This window comes from Lissotriton helveticus, chromosome 2_2 (genome assembly GCF_964261635.1).
Source record: "Lissotriton helveticus chromosome 2_2, aLisHel1.1, whole genome shotgun sequence".
Taxonomy (NCBI): Eukaryota; Metazoa; Chordata; class Amphibia; order Caudata; family Salamandridae; genus Lissotriton; species Lissotriton helveticus.
The window spans coordinates 356,261,739-356,281,159 of NC_136060.1; the positions used below are offsets into that span (position 1 = coordinate 356,261,739).

The following is a 19,421-nucleotide window of genomic DNA, read 5'->3' on the forward strand; positions in this document are numbered from 1 at the left end:
TCTAAACCAGACGTTAATTCCACAGGCAGGCAGAGGCACAGAATGGTAAGGAAAGAAAATGCCCACTTTCAAAAAGTGGCATTTTCAAACACACAACTTAAAAGCCAACTTCACTAAAAGATGTATCTTTAAATTCTGAGTTCAAGGATCCCAAACTCCAAGTCTCCCTCTATTCCCAATTGAAAGTTATGCTTGTAAGATGTTACAAGGCAGCTCCAATGATAACCGATGGGAAAAATAGCCTTTCAATAGTGTAAAACGAAATTGGCAGTATTTCGCTATCAGGACATTTAAAACACATCAGTATCTGTCCTACCTTTCAGATACACTGCTGCCCATGGGGGTAACTTGGGCCTACTTTGGTAGTGCCTTACATGTAGAAAAAGGGAAGGTTAGGGAATGGCAAGTAGTTGCACTTGCCTGGTCGACATGGCCGTTTAAAACTGCACTCACACACACTGCTATGGCAGGCCTCAGACATGTTTACAGGCCTAATCCTGTGGGTAACACCATTAGGGCTTCAGACCCACTAGTAGTATTTGATTTACAAACCCTGGGCACACACAGAGCACTTTACTAGGGATTTACCAGTGGATCAAAAATAGCAATTGTGCAGAACCAATCATAATTACACTTTACACAGAGAGCATATGCACTTTAACACTGATCAGCAGTGATAATGTGCCCAGAGTCCTAAAACCAGCAAAAAGAGGGTCAGAAAAATAGGAGGCAAAAGGCAAAAAGTTTGGCCCTAAACCTGAAAAAAGGGCCAGGTCCAACATGCAACAAGTACCACTGCACACCCGATAAGATATGATGCGGCCACTTTAATACCGTGTGAGACCCAAGTCTTTGTTTAAAGAAGTTCAAAACAACATCCACACACAGAAACAAAACCCACCCACCACACAACAAGACCTGCCATGCTCTCCTTTCTGGTGCTGCCAGATTGCCCTCTCGGGCCAGTCGGACCCTGTGATAGTCAGAAGCCCTGTTTTACCAATATTTGGTGTTGCAATTCTCTCATCTGTGCCCCAACCACATCACCTCCTCTTTTGTACTTCCGGCATAGCACGGTAGAGAAGAGAGAGGCATTTAAGAGGGGATCGTGACACCCACTTGATGCATTGTGGCACCCCCCTTAAAGGCCTCGGTTGCTTTGCCCTCCTGGTAGGGCCGAGAACCTTTGAGGTGCAAGGCTGAACTTTGTTGCGAAGGTTCAATGCCGGAGAGTGCGTCTTTCGCATTTTCTCACGAAAGGATGCTATGAATAAAGGATGTAGTGTTGAAAAAGCTGAAGTACAGAAGCAAATTCACCTGGAACATTTGATAAAAATAAACAATTAGTAAGATGAAAGAAGCCAGGTGTAGGAATTATGAGGCTGTCTGCAGAGCACAGCTAGAGACGTGCTTTACAAGTGTTTATAGCAGTGAGACTTTAAGAAAAAATTCTAAGCAAAGTATAACGTGTCAGTATGAAGCGGCGTCACATAGAAAAATGTAATTGTGTTGTGGGTTGACTTAGAAAAGGTGGTTTTTACATGCTGGACTCCACTGAGATAATGGGTACATGGCATCGGTTTATTCCAAGAATAAGCTTCTCTCACAGCGCCTCGTGTTCCCTCAGACAAAAAGCGGGGTTGGAGAGAAAGGTGTACAAATGTGGACAAAAAATAAACTTCCTTAAAACTTTAGAAGAGAAATGGACGCATCTCTTCTCACCCGGGCACCAGCCATGTTTAATCTGCACCGACAGGAGGGCATTGGCGTTTATGCTGAAACTGCATTCTCATGTAAACACGTGCACCCAGTTAGCATTCCCGGATTAGATTAATGGCACGGTGGAATTACTGTATAAACAAATCGACATGCTCGCCGAACGCAAGAATTATCCCCCTGACAGCTCCTCGGCACTGGAACAGTAAAACTCCAAATGAAAGAAGCAAGCTGCCGAAACCTCGATGAACCCATTCATCCCCTGAATAAATATGCTCGGACTTGCACCCACCCACAGGAGGCGCAAACAAACACCGAGGCTCTTAAAACCACTTTTAAAGCTGCACGACCTCCACCGCTTCCCGCCCGGTGCGCGTGCCAACTGTAACATGATGCCACGGCCATGTGTGTGTGTTTTTTTTCTTCCTTTCAAGGAGGCCGTTTCAGCCGCATGTGCTTGCTACACCGCAGCCTTGTCAGGCAGTCAGACACAAAGAACACGCGCAGCAGAGCAGAGACTGCCACATCACTGTATCTCCCACACAAAGAGCGAGTAAAGATGATCGTGCTGCTCGGATTGATGCTGGGCCCTTTGGCAGGGATCGTCCACTGCTCCCCGAGGTGCAGCCCCATGGACGAGGCACTAGGTAACACTTTTTTTTGGCGTATGATTTATTTTTCAACCCGGCAAGGAATGTTCGCGGCTGTACATTTCTTAAATTACGTGTAGAAAAATGAGACGTAGACTGGGCTAGTACACTACATGCGGAAATCACATGTATACATAGTTATATACCCACATTTCATAGGCCGAGGATGCAAGCTAATATTTGAGACGTGTAATACTTTTTAGCTAAAAACATGAGCAATTGAAATTCTTATGCGGTTACAGCATGCGCTATTTTTTGTTATGGGTACATATTTGTGTTTCGTTGATTGTGTGTGGTGAAAACACAGCTCGTCACCCATTGAAAGTTGCGTGGGATGGCCCACGCGTTTTTCTCGCACCTATATGAGTCGGTCAAACACGAACGCTGAGCACACCAACAAGAAAACAATGTAGTTTAACACCAGCATGTCTGTTGAGCGGATTATTTTCCTTCATAAATGATGTCATATGCAAAGCCACGAGGTAACACAAGTACATGACTTGTAATTGAATCTAACGTCACTAATGCAATATTTTTAACAGTAAAGGTATGAAGCGGATTTCAAACTCATGCTGTCTGGGCCTTTCGTTCAATTCATTTGTAACTGGCTCACTTTATCATGATTGCAAATCAGACACCGCGTGTCTCGTGGCGCAGGCGGAGACCAGCTGTAATTGAAACATTGGGATGATTCATGTAATACAATTTTGTAATGGTTCGCATCACTTCATGGTTTGGTTTATTTTGATATCGATTGTTGGCAAAGATTGAATCCACACAATGTGTTCAATGTTTTATCCCTTCATAGTTACATGTCAGAATCTAGTTCAGGACGTCCCATCTGACATCATAGGCTGGATAAACTGAAACATCTGGGTGCCCGGGTCGATTTCATTAAGAGCTCGCTATTTTAGATCTGGCTAGATGTAGGTTTAATTGTGTGCTAGAGCTCATGCAGTTGCAAAACAATCATTGACAAGAACATAGATCTGTTTTAATGAGATAACGTATGTGATAAAGAGAAAAGTTGTATATATGCTTGTATTCTTCGTCAGGGAAACAAGTAATGAGATGGACGCCACAGACTATAGCTCTCACCCTGAGACAGACAACCTAGCAACAGGGAGACAGCAAAATGCATCCTGGGAGAGGAGAGACAACCAGCGCGTTCCCAGGCAACGCTCTAGTGAAAGACATACATAGCTGCTAACACCTGGACAGTGACACTGGCGACTGGGAGACACCGATATGCATACCGAGGCGGAGACACACAGAAAATGTGGGGGGGGGACACATAAAATCACTGACTTATGAGACACTCCCACGTGCCACATAACATAAATTCTGGTTAAATGTGAGTGTTATATTAAATGTAAAACAATTACCTGAATGATTGCAAAGACTTGTGTTCCTGAACATTGAGATTATCTTCAGTGATAGTTGTGTTTGTTATGTTATGTTGTTATTTATGCTTCTAGAGCTCTCGAATGCCATTGGGCTTCTTGGCGCTAAGTAAAATAGCCGAAAGGAGGCCCTAAATTAGGAAGACTAATTGGCAGAAAGCAGCCATGTTTTCACAACTTTTCTAACAACCAAAAGGGTTGGCAGGCTTTGATGTAAAGAGGGAGAGCATTCCAGGCTTTTGTTGCTCCCAACACAAGGCTTCTTCCACCCCGGGTTGCACGTTTAAATTAGGCACTATCACCGCTTTAGTAGAGGCAGAACGTAGTGACCTAGCTGGAATATGCCAGGTAAAGCTCTTCCTTAGGAAGCCAGGACCTTGGTCATGCAGTGCTTTGAATACAATACAAAGTGCCTTAAAGAGAATCCTCTGCCTGACTGGGAGCCGACGAAGCATGCTCATGGGCTTGGAGACAGATTGGTATTTCGGAATCTTCAAAAGCACGCGGGCAGCTGCCTTTTGCAACTCATGCAGCATGTTTAGTACATGCTGATGAGCACTGAGATTAAGCCCATTGCAATCGTCGATCTTGTACAGCACCAGAGACGCAACTGCTGTCTTCTGCAAGTTAGCTGGGATGAAAGATAAGATTCCCTTGATCAACCTAAGGGTATAAAAGGCAGCAGAGGTAACTGCATTTACTTGATCACGATGGGTCGATTTATCATTGACCAGGAGTGGGAAGTAAACCTAAATCAGACGGCCACCATGCAGGAGACCAAAAGGAAATCTGGGCACCAAAGAGCAGGCCTTGGTCTTTCCTGAACTGAGTTTCAGACAGTTCATGGACATCCACGAGCTGACTGCCTGCATGCAGTCACAGAATCTCACCTCAGTACCAGAGTCCTCGGAGGCTAATGAGACAACAATGTGAGTGTCATTGGCATTGAACATCAAGGGGAAAGCCAAATATCTAATTAGATCTGCCAGTGGGGTGACATACATATTGAGCAATGTCGGACTAAGCGATGCCCCTGGGGGACCCACATGGCATAGAGTAGGGGTGAGTAGTAAAATCCCCTAATTGAATCGACGGTTCCTGGCCAATAAGGAAGGAATTAAGCAATTCCAACTATGTACCAGTCACTCCAACCCTTCCCAGACGCTCCTTCAGCAGCCCATGATTTATCATATCAAAGGCTGCTGATAGATCGAGCAGGATAAGAGCAGCTGTACCACCCGGTCAAGAGACAGCCTCATCTCCTCCTGGCTTTGATAAGTGCAGTCTCAGTACTGTGACCAGCATGGAAGTCAAACTGAGCGGCATCCAAGAGATAGTTAGCATGAACATGTTCAACCAGCCGTTTGTTCATAACTTTTTTGATGAGCATCACTGGCAAATGTAAACAGGAAAAAGGCTGATAACTATTAGGGCCTCGAGGGTCAAGAGATGGTTTCTCAGTTAGAGGTAATAGAGAGGCCTTCTTCCATTCTAAGGGAAATGAGCCAGACCAGCATATAAGATGAAAAGTATCAGTCAGTTTAATTGCAAAAATCTCAGCTACTATGGTAGCCACCTTTGGTGTACACGGGTCACATAGAGAGCCTGATTTAGATAATTTAATCAATTTCGATTACCTCTTCTCTAGCTGATGGGATAAACTGGCTAAGGGTGCTGTCCACATCCAAATGTAAGGAAGTGTGCATGTCCGAAAGAGGGGTGAGCGGCATGTTGGAAAATTTGGTATAAAAAATCTTCAACTTTGTAATGGAAAGCATCTGCCACAGTATTGCATACAGACTGACTAAAGTCTTAAAGATGTTTGAAGTGTCAGTGGTCAGTTTTTTAACAGTAGAAAACAGTTCTTCAGTGGGATTTCTAGCTGTTTCAATTTTGCTTGCAAAATAAGCAGTTTTTACTTTATAATCAAAGCTTTATACTCAGCTATGCACTTTTTGTGTTTGGACTGCTCTATTTTCCGTTAATCATAAAATTAAATATTTTAATAGATAGCAACAAAGAGTAAATAGCTGTTATAGATATGTAAACATTTTCATGTATAAGTGCAAAATAATTCACAAACTCTTTAGGCTTGCAAAGTAGAAGAACAGCACTGTCTAAGTAAGTGCAAAGCTGGAGTAGATAGGCAGATGGGTGGGCTAGGTGGGTGCGAGGGAGAGAGGTCCTAATTTGTTAACAAATGTCCCTTTCCAGGGATTCTGATGAGTCTCCTTAAACCCGACATTGCAGGGGTACTGGGTGTTTTATTGTTAACTGTCTTTCCGCAGTCTAGTACATTTTTGTCTTTATTACCTGCTTCTAAATAGTATGTACTCTAGCGGCGTGAGCCACATGAGATAATATTTTACAGTAGTCACATTGAAGACTGTTGTACACTGATAAAGAAACTCTGGATACCCTTTTGGGCTGAAAGCACATTTATGTCATGCCGTGTTCTTACATAGTGCTTATAGGCTGGCGGTGTAGTCAAAACAAGAAGTGATAATTGATGTGGATGTTATTACCCTCCTGCGAATTAAAAAATGCCCATATTTGTGGTTAGTAGGTAATCTAGGTGATTGTCTTCATGCTGTAGTGTATCTTATTTTGTAAGGCCTGTGATGAGGAAAAGTAGGAATCAGGGTAAAAAAGTACTTAGGGTGTCTCCTAAGCTTATCTTCAAACCTTTGGGGAGAATGGGTCAGGGGAAGAATGAAAGATGGGAGGTATGATTTGTGGGTACCTCAGAGAGAGGCTGCCAGAAAAGTGGCCAACAATGGCTGTAGAAAGAGGGTACCTAACATCTGTGACTGTATCTCCTCCAATGAGCCCTGTTTTGAGTATTTGAGTTTCAAAAAGAATTTATTGAAAATGAAGATTGCAATAAAGAAACATACAGTATATCTTCAATACAAAGCAAAAAGCAATCACGCAAAAAATAGTACATTGCAACACAGAGAGGAAAAAGAAAGATGAAAAAGAAAGATAGAAAGAAAGGAAGGAAGAAGAAGAGGAGGGGATTAAATATAGAACAATCTTCATATAAAATGCATAATAAGCATAAAACATGTAAGGCTTCTATCGAAAATGCCATACAGTAAAAAGAAAACAATTATGTACTACAAATAAGTAACATTGTATAAATTGTATCATGGAGGTTTGGGTACTTCTTCAGTAGTAGGGGTATGCATTGGACGAGATTGAGCAGATACATCCAAAAAATTAGTAATTGTTAGCCATAATAAATCACGTTTAATAGCAAGTGTAATAGGATAAACATATGCTCTGTCTAGTCTATGATTGTAGCAGACACCATACCACCAAGCTTGAAAAGAGACGTTTGACGCATTTTTCCAAGATTTAGTGATTTGTTGAAATGCCACCGCTAAGAGAAGATAAATAATGGAAATATTAGAAGTCAGAGAAGACCATATGTCAGATAAACTACCCAGAAAAATGTGGGTGAGTGAAAATGGAAATTGAGTGGAAAAAATAGAATTAATTTGTTGCCAAACTTTGGACCCAACAATATGAATTAAGGGACAAGTGAAAAGCATATGTTTGAGATCTGCATGTGTATTGGGGCAAGACCAATATGTAGAAGGGATAGAAGGGTCTATAGCATGTAATTTGGCGGGAGTGATCAAAATTCTGTTATATACAAAAAATAAAGTTTGAGTAGTATAAAAATAAAGTTTGAGTAGTATCTGTTTTGAGTATTTGGCACATCTTAATTGCTAAAGACTTGTAGACAGTCAATGCAGAGAATCAGTCAATGAATCAGGGGGTTTATAAAACGCGCTACTCACACATGAGGGTCTCAAGGTGCGGGGGGGGGTTTGTGCAGCTCCAGATCAGTCGAAGAGCCAGGTCTTGAGTTCCGTCCTGAAAATTAGCAGGGTAGGGGAGCGTCGGATGTTCATCAGGAGCTTGTTCCAGGTCGTGGCCATGATGTAGGAAAAGGCTCTCCCACCTGCTCTGTTTCTGCGGATGCGGAGGACCTCTGCCAAGGCAAAATCGGCAGAGCGGAGGTTCCTCTTGGGTATCTGGAAGAAAACTCTCTTGTTGAGGTATTTGAATCCAATGTTGTTGAGGGATTTTTAGGCGTACGTGAGGAGTTTGAAGGTGACCCTCTTCTCGACCAGGTGCCAGTGGAGGTCTCTTACATGTTCGTTCATGTGTTCGTGGCGCGGCGCGGCGTACCAATGATGAGTCTGGCTGCGGAGTTCTGGATGGTTTGGAGTTTGTGTAGAAGAGTTCTGTTGATTCCAGCGTACAGGGCATTGCGGTAGTCCAGTCTGCTGGTTATCAATGATTTGGTGACGGTCCTTCTGCAGTCAGGGGGGATCCATTTAAAGGTCTGGGGATGAGCAGGCAGTTGAAACTGGCGGAAGCAACAGCGTATATCTGGAGGTTCATGGAGAGGGAGGAGTCGAGGATGATGCCGAGGTTTCGTGCATGGTCTGTAAGGGTGGGTGGATTCCGGAAGGCCACCAGGTGTTGTCCCAGGTGGAGGTGCAGGGTCCGAGGATGAGGACCTCGGTTTTCTCTGAGTTGAGCTTCAAGCAGCTGTCTTTCATCCATGCTGCGATGTCCTTCATTCCTTCCTGGAAGCAGAGTCTAGTGCTTTCAGGATTCTTAGTGAGTGAGAGAATGAGCTGGGTGTCATCGGCGTAGGAAACTATGCGAAGCCCATGCCGTCTGACGATGGTGGTGAGGGGTACCATGTACATGTTGAAAAACGTGGGGCTGAGCGATGATCCTTGGGGTACTCCACAGTTGATGTCAGTGGGTTCGGAGAGGAAGGGAGGGAGTCAGACCATCTGTGTTCTGCCAGAGAGGAAAGATTGGATCCAGTGAAGGGCGGCTCCTTGTATCCCCGCGTCGTGGAATCTGGCTGCTAGTGAGCGATATGAGATGGTGTCGAAGGCTGCGGAAAGGTCTAAGAGGACGAGGGCCGCAGTGTGTCCCTGGTCTAGTAGCATGCAGATGTCATCCGTGGCAGCGAGGAGGGTGGTTTCGATGCTGTGGTTGCTGCAGAATCCCAACTGGGAGGCGTCTAGGATGGAGTTCTGTTCGATGAAGGTGGTCAGCTGAGCGTTAACAAGCCTCTCAGTGACTTTGACCGTGAAGGGGAGGAGAGAGATGGGCGATAGTTTTTCAGGTCCGTCGGGTCGGCCGTGGGTTTTTTGAGGAGGGGTTTGACCTCCGCCCATTTCCAGTAGTCTGGGGAGGTGCCAGCTCTGAAGGAGGCGTTGATGGTTCGTTCTAGTTCGGGTGCGATGGCGGCGGCGGCCCTGTGGAATATGTGCGGTGGGTAGGGGTCTGTTGAGGCTCCTGAGTGGCTTTTCTACATAGTCGTAGTGATGTGTTCGACGGTGACGGGATTTCCAGGATGTGAAGGTAGGATTGTCGGCGGCGCACGGGAGGGGGTGGCGTTCTCGTAGAGGACCTTGATCTTCAGATGGAAGTAGGAGCTGAGCTTGTTGCAGAGTTTGTGGGAAGGTGTGACGTCCGTGGATTTGCTGGGGAGTTGGGTGAGGTGTTGTATGACCCCGCTATATATACACCAGACAGGAACTTTTATCTTTAAGTCAGGGTGGGTCTCTGCCGGATAACCCACTTTTAGACTTACTCAGGAAGGAGGGGTTGTTGAAACCGCAAGCCAGCGTCATAAATATTAACTCCCCCACGCCTCCCTTGCGGCCGGTAAGGCCAGCAAGATCACAAGGCTGTAGCTTTGCCTTACTGAACACCCGCTCATTACAGAAACACAGTCACGAGGTCTTCACGCTCCTCCAAGAGAATGAACAGGACATTCTAGACCTCACGGAAACGTGGCTGGAAGAGTCTTCCATCCCAGATCTGGTAGCCGCACTCCCCTCAAATTTCACAGCTGTTCACCACAACAGATCTTATGATATGAAAGCAGGGGGAGTTGCTTTTCTTCACAACTGCTCACTCAAGGCCGAAACCCTCTATGCAGATAGTTTGGAGGGTGCTGACGTACTGGGAGTTAAGTTGTCCTCCTCTACGACCTGCCTGATAATGCTAATCGTCTATCGGCCACCACGTACACCGACCGGGTTCATGGAACCGTTCTTGGAATTAGTCCACGATTTTCAATCGCGCTATCAAAATATGGTGGTGATGGGGGATTTTAACTTCCACTGGGAAAATTCACCGAAAGACAGCCAGCAAAGCAGCTGGAAGAGGTCTTCACCTCTCGAGAACTTTGCCAACGGGTGGTAGGCCCGACACATGCGAGGGGCCATACCCTTGATCTGGTGTGGTCATCTCACCCAATGTCTAGCCCCATTACCATCTCCCCTTGCTCCTGGTGAGACCATTTTCTAATCCAGGGCCGACTTCCCCCACCCAAACGATTGGTCCACTCCCCGCCGGAGTGGAAAGTACTGCGTAGCTGGAACGCAGATGAGTTAGTAGCCTCCCTACTGCCCCTGGGTACACCTCAATCACGGAAGGGTAATGTAGATCTAGACGCTGACAGTGTCAGACTCTCACGTAGAATCAAAGATGCCATAGACGTGGTCGCCACCCCGCAGGGTCAGAGTTGCAAATAAAGGGGAGGGAGCACCTTGGTTCAATGAGGCACTCAGAGAACTCAAACAATCTCTCCGCCAGCATGAGAGAGCCTGGCGGAAAGCCTATGAACTGAGTGCTAAGTCAGCCTATATATCAATGTTTGCCTCCTATAAAAAGGCCATTTCACTACGGAAGGCTGAATTCTACGAGGCCAAGATCGTGGCAGCAGTCAACCCCCACCTTTAGGGTTTTGACTGAATTAAGGAAGGACAAGGAGCAAAAACCTTCCTTCAGCCAGGAAGACTGTCATAAATTCCAGTCCTTCTTCACCGGGAAAATACATGACCTCCTGACAGAAATCAACCGCACCCCCATACTCCCATGCCCTCCAGGTCCAACCTTTCCTCCTCCGAGGTTCGCCAACCCCCTTACTACCCTACCACCTTTGACGAAGGAGACTCTGACCACACTCTTGGGACGGGTGAAATCAGGCTCGCCAGCGGACCCCTGTCCGCCTAAAGTCTTTAAAATGGCATTTCCAGGAATTGAGGATGAGGTACTTTCCCTACTCAACCAATCCCTACAATCAGAAGTCGTCCTGGCTAGCTTCAAGGAGGCCCGGGTTATCCCGCTATTAAAGAAACCTGGTGCAGACACCTCGAACCTGAAAAATTATAGGCCAATCTCTCAGCTGCCTTTTTTAGCCATAATACTCGAACAGCACGTTCTGCAGTCTCTCTCCCACCATCTTGAAGATAACCACCTCCTTGAACCGAACCAGGCAGGCTTCAGGGCTCATCACAGCACGGAATTAGTCATGCTCTCCGTGCTGGATGACCTGAGACTCAGAGCTGATAAAAAAAATGCCATCCGCCCTGGTTTTACTTGACCTTTCCGCGGCAGTTGACACGGTCAATCACTCCCAACTTTTGTCGTGGATTATGGATCTGGGAATCCAGGGCTCAGCCCTTGCCTGGCTCACCTCCTTTCTGCAGGACCGCTCCCAGAGAGTTCAATTAGCTGACCTGGTATCCGATCCAGCCACTCTCTCATGTGGTGTACCAAAGGGCTCAGCACTCTCGCCCCGTCTGTTTAACTCCTATCTACAGCCTCTGATCGCCACTCTAAATCAGCGGGAGTGTCGGATATATAACTATGCCGACGACACACAATTTATCGTCCAGATCGATAATTCACCTTCGGCCCACTTTAAGATGCAAAACATCCTAAAACTCACGGTCAACTGGATGGCGGCAAACTCCCTAAAGATAAACTCCGATAAAACAGAGGTACTGGCGGTCACCACAGCCCCCAACCCCTGGAACGATCTTTTCTGGCCTAAGGAAATAGGACCCTTTCCAGAACCAGCTAAGGCCGTCAAGAGCTTGGGCATCAAGATTGATGCCAAACTATCGATGGCAAAACAGGTATTGGCAGTTGTAGCGACCTGCGTCGGACTACAGAGACAACTACGAAAACTGTCCCCGCTCCTCTCCTTTGCCAACCTGAGACCGGCGGGCTCAGCCTTGGTCCTGTCGCGCCTGGATTATGGCAACTCTTTATTCTCTGGCATCTCACAACAACTATTGGCCAGACTCCAGGTTGTCATGAATGACACAGCCAGACTGATCTTTAAAAAACCAAGACGGACACATGCCACTCCTTTATTACGTGATCTGCACTGGCTTCCGGTCAGGCAAAGAATCAAGTTTAAGGGGCTCTGCATTGCTCATAAAACCCTGTATGGTAAATCCCCGAGGTACGTCAAGGACCGCCTAACCAACTACATCCCCAGGAGGGCACTTCGGTCCGCAGATGCCAATCTACTGGCATGCCCCCGCTTCAACCTGTCCTCCATGGGCAGAAGAGCGTTCTCGACCTCTATTCCCCAAGTATGGAATAGCCTCCCGGCGAGCCTTTGCAAAGAAACTAACCTCCTTCCTTTTAGGAAGAGGCTGAAGACACTGCTTTTCTCAGAGGGATGTATGTTGTTACAACGCATGCTTTTACAACGCATGCCTTTACCACGCAACTTTTACAACGCAAGTCGTTAGAACGACTTGCGTTGGGGGGCGCTGGATAGTGAATAGTTTAATTTACTATTCCAACTCCAGTCCCCGTGGATGGTAGGGAAGGTTTTGGATAGTAAATTAAACTATTCCCTATCCTACAGCGCCCCCCAGCGCAAGTCGTTGTAATGACTTGCGTTGTAAAAGTTGCGTGGTAAAGGTAGTGCGTGGTAAAAGTTGCGTTTTAAACGCTGTTTACCTTCTCAGAGGCTTGGGGCGTTATATAAGCACCCCGCCTCCCAGCTCAGGTGCACCCTCTCCACAGCGCTTAGAGACCCCTGGGTGATAACGCGCTTTACAATAGCAACCACAATTACAATTACAATTACATTGAACAGTTCATTGGCATTGGTCGCATAAGTGTGCACTTTGTCTCTTATGCACCAGTGGTATTCCTTCAGGGCGTTCTTGTGGTTGTTCCATGCTTCCGTGGTTTTCTGGTTTCGCCAGGTTTTCTCTAGGCATCTGCAGGAGTGCCTGGCTTCTTAGAGTTCAGTGCTGAACCAGGTGGCCTTCAGAGGTCGTTATTTGGGGGGTGGTGAAGGAGAACAAGCTTGTCGGCGCAGCAGGAGATCCAGGGGTAAAATTCTATGACTGCGTCGTTGGTGTCGGTCGTGCCGCTGGGGAGGTCTCGGAGGAGTGTGGTGTTGAGGTGATCCTCTGTGACTTTGCTCCAGTTCCTTCGAGGGGGGTGCGGTGCGGGCTTAGGTGCGGTGGTGGTGTTGAAGGTGAAGTGAACGTAGTGGGGATCCGTTCAAAGGGGCTGGGTGGTGTGGCTGATGGCCCTCCCACGAAGATGGGGTCGAGTGTGTGTCCAGCTCTGTGGGTGGGAATGTTGACAAGTTGCTTCAGTCCACGGTTGGCGAGGTTGTCAAGGAGAGTGGTGGAGTCGGGGTCGTTGCAGTTGTCCAGGTGGAAGTGAAAATGTTACGCTACATCATGTTTCTCTTAAATGAAAGAGGCTATAGGTTACTCCCACAACTCACTAAGACATAACACGTCCTCAACAAATGGATAATTGGTGAGTCCTGAAATGAACATTGAACCAAAGTACAAGCAAATGTACATTGAGCAACAACAAAAAACATAGTTTCACTTACAGAACTCCAATTGCAATAGTGTGGTGAGTTGAAATGTATTAAAAAATGTAAATATAAGGTAGCCTTCCACACTGTCCCACAGCGTTAGCCTACCTATACTGTAACCCTAGCAAACTCAACACTCTGTTTAAACTATTCTAATTCCATATTAACCCAATTACATTCTTAGATCTTCCATCTTTATCCTACCTCGACTGTAACCTCAACGGAACGTACTGCGGGCTTTTACTATCCTACCCCCGCCCCCCCCCTTACTCCTGCTCATCTAGTACCTTGGCCACTACATCCTATCCATCCAAACATCCAACAAACCCTATTGCTCGGCTACACCATGTCACCACCTTACCGTAATACACCTCATGCAGTGGCAGTCCCACCCTGTTTATGTGATACTAAGCTCACTCTATTCCTAATGCACTGCCTGCCCTGAATGCTATGTCTTGTCTCCTGGCTGGATTTTATGGCATGTGGCTTGCCAGTTGTGACAGGAAGTTGTGTCATAGAGGCAAATCACCTCCTCAACCATACAGAGGACATCTGAGATGTTTGAGTGGGAGACGATGAGGAAACATTGGATTGGATCATGCTGTCCATTTCACAGAATGTCTCTACATTAACGAGAGAACCCAAGAATCATCAGTGACCTTGGGTAAACCCTGTAATACAAAACGGTGTCCCCATGATATATGAATGCAACAACGCTACTAACCTCATGGTCACTTATTCCAAACAATAATCAAGAACATGTCTGTTTGTGAAAGCCTTCTATAATGGCACAGTGAGTGTGAGTGAAAAACGTGCCCAGTGCTCTCTCTTTGCAGACAAATGCACGTGAAAATAGTGATGCAAAGTCCACATCTAAAAACAAAAATAGCACGGCTTGTTGTTGGCTAATCAAGAATATAGATAAGGGTCCACTATTTCAGTCGAGGCTTCAGGCGGTGTATGTAGCATCCCCAACTTTGAGGGGCTGCTTCTTCAGTCTGGAGGGATGCCATAGAACTCATTTATTGGCTAAATCAAGGATTACCTGTAACTTCAAAAATGAATTTCAGATGGCCCCTTGATGAATTAATTGGGACCTTCCTGGTTCTGATATAAAATTTCAGCATGGAGACTTTATATCAAATGATTGATTCACAAGGCTCAATTCTAGCCTTATAATTGAGCGATGATGGGAGGTTTTTCTATATGAACTACAGTAAATTTGCTCCAAGGCTGAGTCTATAGCCCCTGGGCAGGCCATACTATAAGGTTGGGAGAAGTGTCACCTTCATTACCCTTAGGATAGGGGCCAGCAAAATGCTGCTTAGTGGTTGATGCAATTGAATCGATCAATCCCTTACGTGATGGCAGCACCTTTCTTTTTGAGAGCTTTCTCTTGTACTGCTGATGTTCCGATTTCACTAAACCACACAACAATGTAATTGTACTTCCTCGTTGTACTATAACTGTCTTGCTACCTAAGCGCCAGGACACATTCTTTTTGTTCTGGTATCTCCCAAAGATTATGACTTTTGCTTTGTCCTGATTTACTGGGAGATAGTTGGCCATGCTGAATGTATTCCGTGCCTTTAATGCCCGTTGGATACCAGTTTTGGTGTGATTCATGATGACAATATCACCAGCATACTGTATTATTTGCAGTTTGGTATTTCCCAACTTGGGAAGAACCATACATCTAGACTCCAATGATTTCCCTAAATCAGCAGTGTAATGATTAAACAGCAGGGGGGCAATATGCAGTCCTGCTTTAGGCAATGATTCGTGTTGATTTGACTGGTAACTGACCTGAGCCCAGTTTTCACTCCAACTCATATCTCAGTGTATAATGAGATTACAGCTCTTAGCAGCATTGGTGGTTTGTCCCAAGCGTCTAGTTTCCTCTAAAGGGTTGCATGGTCAACCCTTTCAAATGCTGCACTGTAATCGATGAAGCAACAGAAGAGAGGTAATCTATTCTTTTGGACGGCATGATGTCTCAGAAAGGACAATGCTAGGATGTTACCCAGTGTTTATGCCTCTGCCCGGAAGCCAGATTGACAAATAAGCAGAATGTCCTGCTCTTGTACCCAGACCTCTAGCTGTTCCAACAGGACATGAGCATAGGCTGTGGCATTTACATCCAGAAGCTCAATCAGATGGTAATTTGAGACCAGTGTCCAAGTCCCCTTTTGATATATAGGGCAAAGGGTAGACCCTCTCGAGGCTTCAGGGTCGGTTGCAGTTTGAAAAGTAAGGTTGAAAAGCGGGGCTAACAACCTACCCCAGTTGTCAGGGGCACATTGGAATAGGTTTGCCAGGGGCCCTGTCATTTACCAGGTGGCTGATTGAGCTCGCAACCTTCTTGCAGTTTGTTAGTTCAGTTTTTTGTCATAATAGCTGTCGGGTTCTTGCCTGTGTTCGTCTCTGATAGGCGGCCAGATGACTGACTCCCCAGTTGTTGTATCTGAGATGGAGTTATGCTTACAGTCCATTACCAAGGCCAGGCTGGTAATCTTGGAGGCTATGGGCTGATCCACATATTACTCAGATACGTGCCTAACCAATGCTGATTCTAGAATGCCATTCTCTCTGGTTGCTCTGCTGTTATTTAATTTATAGATGTTGTCCCAAAAGTGCGCTTGGTTTGGATCATTGAGCTATTGAACAATTTGAGCACACTCTTTTTTCTTTCTTGTGTACCCAGACAGTTTTTTTGTGAGTTGTTCTCATAAGTTTTACTGCTGCTGCAGTGGTTATTGAAGGGTTTTGTCTGTAGGCACCTCTGGGCTTTGCAGAGAGCTCTTCTTGTGGAGATGAGGGTCTTGCCATACTGGGATACAGTTCTCCTATCCCAACCAGTCTGTTGGGAGTTAGTCTTGGTCCCAATACCAGCAGAGGGCTTCTGAGCTCTTTCATGTACTTTGCCCACACCTGGAGGGCTGACTCAGTATGATTCGGATTTAATGAGGGCTCCCATTTTCCTAACCAGGCAATGACAGTTGCTGTATATTCTGGCCTCAACTTAATTCGTCTTACTAAGTTCAAATTCTCTTCCCCCGTTGAGATGCCCACATGATTGCTCACAGCTGATGGTTGTGATGTTAAGTTCAGAATGCATTTAAGTGGGTTATGATCGCTTTCTGTTCTGTCTGCAATTTCATAGTTTGCAAGCTGGGCTGCTAGGCGCTCGGAGGGAGAGACATAATCGATGGTCAATAGGCCTTTACAAGTCAGAGGGAGTGACCCTTTAGGCTCACTCTCCAGTTGTGCCAATGTCAGTTTGTAAGTTGACAGGCATTCTCTCATATTAGACCCCAGTCTCGACTAAGTGATACTTTCAGGTGGCACCCCCAAGCCTTGAGAATTGAAGTCTCCCGCAATTATATTTTCGTGGTTAGGTTGATACAAGAGGAGTAACTCTAGGCTGTCGAACGGCTCACTTACCATTGTCAACATTTTTTTTATGCATTAAGATAACAGTTAACCAGTATCAAGTTGATAGCTTTCTGGTTAAGTTTCAGGCCTCTGATGGAAAAATATTTCGGCCGCGGTGTAGCCAAGATCCAGTACTGTGGCCTCCAATTTGCTTAACTGCTTGATGAAAATAGATAAACCTCCCTGGCGGTTACCCAAAAAGACTTGTACGGAGAACCGGTGTGACAGTCTCAGTGAAGACTGGCAAAATCGATGGGGCAAGAGCCCAGGTCTCCTGGAGACCTAGAATGTTGCTTGACTCCAGGTAGGACATTGCTTTCCTGCTCATACAGGGAGTCAGGAGACAGGAGCGTCTCTGGCATTCCAGCTGGGATCTAAGGGACAAAGAGGCGCATAAGATCTTATTGAGGGGCTATAAGGTGGAGGTAATAAGGGTGAAACAGGAATATTTCACGGCTCTCACTATATCACTTTCCTCCCCGAAAGAGCTCTTCAAGATTGTTGACTCTCTGACATCCCTGCAGATCCCGGACCCTGTTATTACCTCTCAGCAACTTTGTAACAACATAGCTATTTTCTTTCAGACTAAGATCGCTGATATTTATTCAGCTTTAGAGCTGCAGAGGACTCTAACTACTGAGCCCCCTGTCCCCTCTGTTTCCGCACCAGTTCCTGCTGAGAACTCCTCTTTGGGGCACCTTGCCTCCTTCCCTCCTCTCTCTTGTCAGGAATTAGAGAACCTCCTGAATAAAACTAGGTCTGGCTCCCCATTAGATGCCTGTCCGCTTAAGATCCTCAAGCAGTGCAGGGAATCTCTCCTGCCCCCTCTTGTTGAGATCATGAACAGGGCTATGAGGGACGGCATCTTTCCTCAGCAATGAAAGAGGGCAGTGGTAAAGCCCTTGCTCAAGAAAACATCTCTCGACCCTGGGGTTTTAAAGAACTTCCGCCCCATTTCACTGCTCCCTGCTCCTGCGAAGATGCTTGAAATCCATTTGAATAAGCATCTCGCGGGCTTCGTGGAAAGTTTTGGTCAGCTGGATTACTCACAGCATGGTTTCAGGAGGGAACATAGCACCGAGTCGGCCCTCACCATAGTGCTGGATAATATCCGCACACGAGTTGATGTGGGCCAGACCACCCTCCTGATCCTGCTAGACCTTACGGCTGCCTTCGACACCCTTTCTCCCTCGGTCTTAACATCACGCCTGAGGGAGATTGGGGTTGAGGGGTCTGCCCTGTGTCTACTGACCTCTTTCCTCGACCAGAGAGAGCAGAGGGTGAAGCTGGGGGATTTTCTATCTCCATCCCTGTCTGTGCATTGTGGGGTCCCTCAGGGGTCGGCATTAAGTCCGACCCTTTTCAACATCTATGTGACCCCTCTTGCCAGACTGATTAGATCTTTCGGGATGGATGTAGTCTCCTACGCCGACGACACCCAGATCCTCGTCTCTCTCTCCCAGCCGGCCAACTCGCTGCCTCCAAATTTAGATCTTGTATGGAGGCAGTCGCTCAATGGATGATCCACAATTCATTGAAATTAAATGGGGAGAAGACGGAGGTCATGGTGTTCGGAGGAAAGGAAGAGATATGGTCGGCGAGCTGGTGGCCGGACTTACTGGGAGCTTGTCCTGTCCCTGCTACATTAGCTAAAAACCTAGGAGTCCTGATTGATCCTACCCTTAGCATGCGTCAACAGGTCAATAGAACAGTTTCAACCTGCTGGGGCATAATCTATGTACTGAGGAAGATTAGACACTATCTCTCTCAGCAGGCGAGAAAACAAGTTGTGGTCGCTCTCATTGGCTCCCGTCTGGACTATTGCAATGCGCTGTATGCGGGACTAAACAAGGGTCTGCTGCAGCGCTTGCAAATGGTCCAGAACGCGGCGGCCAAATTTGTATTAGATCTGCCCAGACGTACCTCGGCCACCTCCGCCAGAAAATCGCTACACTGGCTCCCCATTGAAGATCGAATCCTCTTTAAAACTTTGTGCATGACCTACGGGGCCCTGGCCAGAGGCAGTTCTACTGGGATCGGATCCATCCTGTCTCCCTATAGCCCCTCTAGGAACTTGCGCTCAGCCAACACATTTCTGTTATCAGTCCCCCGCACCCGTAGAGTCAAATGGGGTGGCAAAGCCTTATCTACTCTGGCACCTAAGTGGTGGAATATTCTTCCGGTGTAACTTAAGTCCCTTCCCACCATGCAGTCATTTAGAAAGGCTCTGAAAACCCGGCTTTTCGCGAAGTCATATTTGTAGTAGGGTTCTGCCTTTTTTGCTTTGATTTGTTTTGTTAGGCGCCTTGATGCCTTCGGGTTTTAGTTGCGCATTATAAATTTTATTTCATTCATTCATACTAACTCTTTAGAGGCTGGCCACGGTATACAACCTTTACCACGCATTTTTTACCACGCAATACCATTACAACGCTGGCATTACAACGCAAACCATTACAACGCATTGCGCTGGGGGGTGCTCTAGGATAGGGAATAAGTTTAATTTTCTATCCAACA

General features: G+C 46.3%; 1 protein-coding gene across 1 annotated transcript in view; it reads left to right on the forward strand.

Moving 5' to 3' along the window:
• Positions 1–2,162: 2,162 nt before the first annotated feature.
• CPZ (carboxypeptidase Z) overlaps positions 2,163–19,421 on the forward strand; it is a 353,734-nt gene continuing 336,475 nt past the window's right edge. Inside the window, exon 1 of the mRNA XM_078678537.1 lies at positions 2,163–2,363. Coding sequence (XP_078534663.1) covers positions 2,168–2,363 — 196 coding nt within the window. The 5' untranslated portion in view covers positions 2,163–2,167. The remainder of the gene's footprint in view (positions 2,364–19,421) is intronic.